We start from the raw sequence: 7,064 nt of genomic DNA, 5'->3' as shown, positions 1-7,064 counted from the left end.
TGAGAAAAGGAGGGGGAGAGAGCTCACCAAGTGAGAGGCGGAAAAAATAAAACGTTTAATTCTCGGGTACAAGAGATCTGAACATGTTCCTACACTGTGGTGCCAGCCCAGGGAAGGGAGAGGTTGAGGGTGCAAAAAGTGGCAGTGGCAATGATACATGGAGGGATTCTGAGAGGGACTGGTGGATGCAGGGGAGGGATGAAGCTCGGGCAGGGGGCAGGGGTGGGTGAAAACCCTGAGAAATGTAGCAGTGAGAGGTGGACTCTGCTGCGGAAGGTCATAATGGACTGCGAGGGAGGAGCCTCTGGCCTGATGAAAACACTGCGGCCTTGGAGTTCTAATACTGCCCTTCACTTCATCAGTCGTGCCAACTGTGGCAAGTGACTTAATATTTTTTTCAAACGCCTCAACTTTTCTGTAGGTAAAATGGGCATAACTACCTCCAGCTCCAAAAATTAGGTGTTGTCCACCCACTTACTTGCAAAGGCTTTCTTGGCTTTTTGTTTGTTTTGAATTTATTTGGGGATGTTGCCCTTAGAAGGGTGGAGAAGCTGGAAGGTGGCCTGGATGTAAGCAGCAAAGTAGGAGGTGGGTCCTCTGAGCAAGAAAGAGACAGTAATGCCATAGGTCTCAGTGATGATGAGGATTTCTGAGGGGGTGAGCATAGGATAGGAAGAAAAACACAACGTGAATAAAAGGTTTTGGAAGCATCTGTGAAGACCCAGGGGACAATTAGAGGGCAAGGGTGCCGGATCCTGAAGGAATCAGGACCCATAGCTGAAAAGAAGGGGCTAGGGAAGGTGCGCCCACACGCTTCCTCGCTGACCGGCTCTCACAGGTGAGGGTAGTAAGAGAGGCTGGCGCCCACCTGCAGCCCGAGCATCCTTAGGGATGGCGTGGCTGCAATCCTGCTTTTGGAGGTTAAGGGGGAGGGTGCATTAATTCCACGCGGCTGCAACGGAGTGTCAATGCAAAGATTAGGGAGTCCTGGCAGGAGTTTCGTGAACCCGCGGGCTGCTGCCCAGCTCAGCCTCGCGCACGTGCAGCGCCCGGGTCCCGCGTTCGCGGTGCAGCGCGCTCTCGCCCCGGCAGGAACTTCAGGAACTTGGCTTTCGTCTTGTTCCCAAAGCACGACTTTAGGTTTTTGGTTTTATGTGTTTTTTTTTTTTTTTCTTGTAAATTGCTGAGTGTGGAGAGGCCCCGCCTTTCCGGGCCAGAGCTTGTCCGCGGGGCCGCCCCTCCCGCGCTCCCCAGCGGGTGCTCCTTCCCTGACAGCGCTGGAGGGCCCGGCGGCGGCGACCCACGAAACCCATGGCGCTGCCCGCCTGGCTGCAGCCCAGGTAGGGCGCCTGGCCGGTGGCGGGAGGCGAGGGGTGCGGGGGGTGGGGCGCCAGGGGCGGGGTTCCTCCCCCCCACGCTCGCCGGCAGCTGGGCGGACGCCCGCAGCACGGTGCTGCGCAACCTTGAACCCCGCGCGCCCTTGAACTCTCTGACAGGCTTTAGCTGGTTTTCAGTTCTCTCGAACCCTAGGAGGAAGGCTTTGTTATTTCCCCCATCTGCAGACGAGGAAATGGGAAGGACAGGCTACGGTGCCACTCCTTCCTTTTGTGCGCCCTCTTACCAGTCCCTCTTTCCTTCCCCCTCTGCCCACGAGGAGTCTTTTCCTCGACTTTCACAGACCCGGTGTCGCGGGGTGGGTTTTAGATCTACCTGCTGCAGAATCACCTGTCGCATGTGTAGGTTCCAGAGCCCAGTTAAGTGGTATTGGTGTGTGGACCCCAGAGCCCGGTTCAGCGGATTTGGGGATGTGTATGTTTAACCAACGCGCCAGGTGATTCTGATGCAGGTTTAAGGAAGGACTTCTTCCGCCCACCCCTCTTAGTAGTTCACATTATCTGTAGGGTGCCTGTCATCAAGCTACCCTGTACCTGCTTCTCCGAGGTTTCACATCTCGACTAGGAGAAATCCTCGTCTGTACCGGCAGGGCCCCTCCCACCACCCTTCTGAACCCCTAGGGCACATTTCAAACCATGCTTTTCCTAACTACCTCAAACTGTGTATCTGTCAATCATCCCTTCGTCATCTCCCCAGCAACCCAGTTTTAAACCCAGCTTGACTTCCCTTTTCTGGCCTGAGCCACTAAACTGCTTTCTATGTGTGTCTGGTGAAGGAAACAGTCTGCCCTTGCAAATATAATAGGCAGTGGTGAGGTACTGACCCCCATCATATAATGCGTTCACAAGTCAGGTACAGCCAAGTACTGAATCATTCACCATTTGGAAATGCCACCACCACCGCTCCCCTCTTGTGACCATAAACCAGTTTGCACTTAGCAGACTGAGCTGCAGGGACACACTGAGCATGTCAAGCCCTCAGCATTTTTTTTTTAATATTCAAAGCCAATTTTGCAATGCTTATACTTTAGCCCTTCGTGAGAACAAGGTTAGAACTTCCTCAAAGCTGAAAGTGAATTTTGAAATAGAGCCATGTTTGGCTTTAAGCAAACGCAGGAGACTCCTTTTAGCAGATAATGTGTGCTACGGGTCCTTCCAAAATCTGATATGTATCACAGGGATAACCAGATAAAAGACTTTGATATGGAATGGTTTTCTCTTGCTTGCTCAGGTGGGCCAAAAGATTTGTATGTAATACCAAAAAGATTATTATGAAGGAAGAACTTAATGGTATTTTCCTGTATTTATAGGTATAGAAAGAACACCTATCTTTTCATCTACTACTTACTCCAGTTCTGTGGCCACTCATGGATATTTACCAATATGACAGTCCGGTTCTTTTCATTTGGAGAAGGTAAAACTTCAGAAACCGTTTTGGATTTTTAACTTTCAATACTTGTTTTCACCTAGTCCTGCTTATGTTAATTTTTCAGCTTCTGTGAACTTCACCTAATAACTTTCACTGCTCTAAAATTTAGTAGCCATATTTTTCAGTAACCATACTTCTCGCTCATTGCAAAAAGCAAAACCTTTTTGGAGAAGGGGGCAGGTGAGATGAGGGAGAGAGACTTGACTTCCCTCTGGCTAGGAAGTTTGCCCTGAAAACACCGACATGGCATGGGGGTGGTGCCATCTGTCTCTTCTTTTTTGGTTCTGCAGCAGACCTTAGCAGATTTGATGGGTTTTGAGGAAATCTGTAAATTCCAGTAGAACATTTGTGCAGAGAACTCAGGAATTCACCAAATTCTTCCCTTGTTTTTTTATTCCCCAGGCTTAAGATGACTAGAGACTACTAATAAGTGAAGGAAAAAACTGTATAGTCCCCAGGGTTCTGTTTGGTCCCCTTAAGAAGTAATGTGTCCCTAAGTAAATGACTCACCTTATAGATGTCTCCCCATCTCTATGGGAGTTGGTATTAATGGTGAAAGTCATGTTTCCTCCAGTTTTCTAAAAAGTAAAGATTTTAATTGGCATTTCAGTTTTTAAGAAATGAATCACTAAGTGACTGTCAAAATAACATTCTTTTCATGTTCCATCCCCACATGGGTAAGTGTCATCACAGTTTACAACTGTTGGGTGACTTGACAGTTTGAACAACTGCTGGTTTCAGCTAGAAACAAACACAAAGAAATACCCAGGAAAAGTCTTGCTGTGCTCATCAATTCAGACTTCTGTTTCATAAGGAAATTAATGTAATTCTGAGGTACCATAACTATTTTCGATTGTTTTTTCTTACTGCAAACCTTCAGTTAAATTGTTGCCTTCAGCAACCTCCAAAGATACAACCGAAGGCTTGAATTTCAACTATGAATGTTGGGAGTCTTCAAGCAGAGGAAAACACGAGCGGTGGGAAAACTTCCTGCATGCTTATAGGAAAAAAATCAACCCTTCTAGGCCTTGGAAGTTAGCTGGGGCTTTGTGGGCATATTACAAGTCATTCACGCCAAGAGTTACAAGCAGCAAACTTTCTTATCCTGCTTGGCCTTTCCAGTGGGAAAAATTGCTTTAGTCAGGAGTGTGTTTATTTCTTAATTATTATCCCACTGTTATAATTGACGAAGCCTCTTATTAAAGCAACACAACCATTCATACGGAAAGCAAGACTGAAAACAGCTAAGTGGGAGTTCAGTACAATTCCTGAGTCATGTGAAAATTAAGGAGCTTGGTAACAGTCTAATCCCCTGAAGGGTAACACCTGCTTCTTTCCCCATCGCAGAGCTGTGTAACTGATAATGCTCTGTTGGAGCAAGTGCGGGGCCGTGGATGAGAGCGCGGGCTGCGCCTCCAGAACCGTCTGTGAAATGGGGATGATGACAGGCGTGTTCACCTCATGGAGCTGTTGAGAAGAGAAACGCTTAAGTGCTCCATGAATTATCATGTGAATGAATGGGCAGTAAAGACAGCCAGGTCTTCCCTAGACGTTTCTTAACATGGAGGGATTTCATTTTAAAATTTAAACCAACAAATTTATCCTATTTAGAGGAGTAGTTTTTCCCTCCTATTTCAGGTCTTTCCAAATGTAGGTATGGGCTCTCTGCAACGCAGACTCCAAAGGCCCCACCAGAGGCCCAGGTTCTAACAAAGGTCCGGAGAGCATTAACCAAGTATGTATAGGACACACATGAGATGTTATGAAATATGACATCATTATGAATGTCCTCTCCGTAAAGTTTCTCTAAAATCATATTTTTCTCATCTTTGTCATTTTCTTTCTTTTTTTTCTTTTTTTTTTTTAAAGATTTTATTTATTTATTTGACAGAGATAGAGACAGCCAGCGAGAGAGGGAACACAAGCAGGGGGAATGGGAGAGGGAGAAGCAGGCTCATAGCGGAGGAACCTGATGTGGGGCTCGATCCCATAACACCGGGATCACGCCCTGAGCCGAAGGCAGACGCTCAACCGCGGTGCCACCCAGGCGCCCCTGTCATTTTCTCATCAATGAAAGAGGCCAGCTTCTTTAATAAGCGTATCTCCAGCCTGTTTACAGTTGATATGTTCTGGATTCTGCCGGGTCACTTTTATGTGGGAAATTGTTTTATGATACATCTGGGGAATTATATACAGAGAATAAATACTATAGCTTTGGCCATGGGCCTTCTTTTTCAAATGTTTCCTTTTTTTGGAGAAGGAGCAGCTAAGTTGTACTGTAATGTGAAGTGCTTTCTTTGGATGCATAGTATTCTTAATAATTTAGTAGCTGTTAGGAAATTTCTCACGTGTACAATGAAAAAAGAAGTAAATGGTGACAATTTTATTTCAAAGTGCTGCATAGATTTGGATCGTGACCCAGTTTTTACGGTATCTATTTTTAATCCCCTGGACACAGATTCCATGGTTGACACTTTTTACGCCATTGGTCTTGTGATGCGCCTTTGCCAGTCCATCTCCCTCCTGGAGCTGCTGCACATAAGTGTCGGCATTGACCCAAACCGTCTCCTTCCCAGGCTTCTGCAGGTGGGCTTTTGTTTCGTTTTGTTTTTTAACAGTATCATTGAGGGCTCCTGGATGGCACAGCTGGTTAAGCAGCCAGCTCTTGGTTTCCACTCAGGTCGTGATTGTAGGGTCGTCAGGCTCCACACTCAGTGCAGACTCCGCTTCAGATTCTCTTTCCCTCTCCCCCATCCGTTTGTGTGCACACGTGCGTGTGCTCGCTCTCTCTCAAATAAAAAAATAAATCTTTTTTTTTAAAGATTTTATTTATTTATTCTACAGAGATAGAGACAGCCAGCGAGAGAGGGAACACAAGCAGGGGGAGTGGGAGAGGAAGAAGCAGGCCCATAGTGGAAGAGCCTGATGTGGGGCTTGATCCCACAACTCTGGGATCACGCCCTGAGCCGAAGGCAGACGCTTAACTGCTGTGCCACCCAGGCGCCCCAAATAAAAAAATAAATCTTAAAAAAAAAAAAAAAAACCACACACAAACAGTATTATTGACTATATTCCTTATGCTGTACTTTTCATTCCTGTGACGTGTTTTATAGCTGGACATTTGTACCTCTTGATCTCCTTTCTCTATTTTGCCCATCCCCTCAGCCGTCTGGCAACTGTCAGTTCGTTCCCTGGATTAAGGAGTCTGATTGGAGGTTTTATTTATTAATATTTTTGGTTGTTTGTTCATTTGTTTTTTAGGTACCACAAATAAGTCAAATTATATGATATTTGTCTTTCTAATTTACTTCACTTAGCATAATACCTTCTAGCTCCATCCATGTTCTTGTAAATGGCAAGATCTCATTCCTTGTCATGGCTGTGTAGTATTCGTGTGTGTGTGTGTGTGTGTGTGTGTACGTACACGTATGTGCACACACACACCACATCTTTATTTATTCACCTGTGGATGGACACTTGGAGTTGCTTCCGTAACTTGGCTGTTAGAAATAATGTGGCAATAATCACAGGGGTGCATATGTTTTCAGATTAGTGTTTTTGTTTTCTGTGGATAAATATCCAGTAGTGGAGTTACTGGATTATATGGTATTTATATTTTTATTTTTTTTATATTTTTAAATAGTTAAGGAAAGTCCATACTGTTTTCCCCAGTGGCTACATTAGTTTACATTCCCACCAACAGTTGCCTTTTCTCCACATCCTTACCAACGCTTGTTGTTTCTTGTCTCTTTGATTCTAGACACTGCCAGGTATGAGGTGATATCTCATTGTGGTTTTGATTTGCATTTCCCTGATGATTAGTGATGGTGAGCACCTTCTCATATGCCTGTAGGCCATCTGTATGTTTTCTTTGAAAACATGTCTATTCAATTCTTCTGCCCATTTTTTAATTGGTTTGTTTGTTTTTCTGGTGTAAGTGCTTCCTATATATTTGGATATTAGCACCTTATTAGATATTTCTCATTCAAATATCTTCTCCCATTCAGTAGGTAGCCTTTTTGTGTTGTTGATAGTTTCATTTACTGTGAAAAGCTTTTTATTTTGGTGTAGTCCCGATGGTTTAGTTTTGCTTTTGTTTCTCTTGCCGGGGAGGAGACATATGTATAAATATGTTGCTAAGGCTGATGTCCAAGATATTACTGGCTATGTTTCTTTTTTTAGGAGTTTAACAGTTTTAGGTCTCACATTTAGGTCTTTAATCCATTTTGAGTTTGTTTTTG

General features: G+C 45.0%; 1 protein-coding gene across 4 annotated transcripts in view; it reads left to right on the top strand.

The window, feature by feature from the left end:
• Positions 1-286: 286 nt before the first annotated feature.
• The window catches only part of HACD4 (3-hydroxyacyl-CoA dehydratase 4), a 38,997-nt gene continuing 32,219 nt past the window's right edge, over positions 287-7,064 (top strand). Inside the window, exons 1-3 of one of the 4 annotated variants that reach the window (XM_034663977.1) lie at positions 287-1,340; positions 2,705-2,808; positions 5,282-5,409. In XM_034663977.1, the coding sequence (XP_034519868.1) occupies positions 1,312-1,340; positions 2,705-2,808; positions 5,282-5,409 (261 nt within the window). In that variant the 5' untranslated portion in view covers positions 287-1,311. Of the gene's footprint in view, positions 1,341-2,493; positions 2,626-2,704; positions 2,809-5,281; positions 5,410-7,064 lie in introns of those variants that run through there. The other 3 variants (XM_034663976.1, XM_034663974.1, XM_034663975.1) reach the window with 3 other exon arrangements.

This window comes from Ailuropoda melanoleuca, chromosome 7, assembly GCF_002007445.2.
Source record: "Ailuropoda melanoleuca isolate Jingjing chromosome 7, ASM200744v2, whole genome shotgun sequence".
Taxonomy (NCBI): domain Eukaryota; kingdom Metazoa; phylum Chordata; class Mammalia; order Carnivora; family Ursidae; genus Ailuropoda; species Ailuropoda melanoleuca.
Note: the sequence above shows the minus strand (reverse complement) of the source record. Positions and strands in the feature narration are given on the sequence as shown.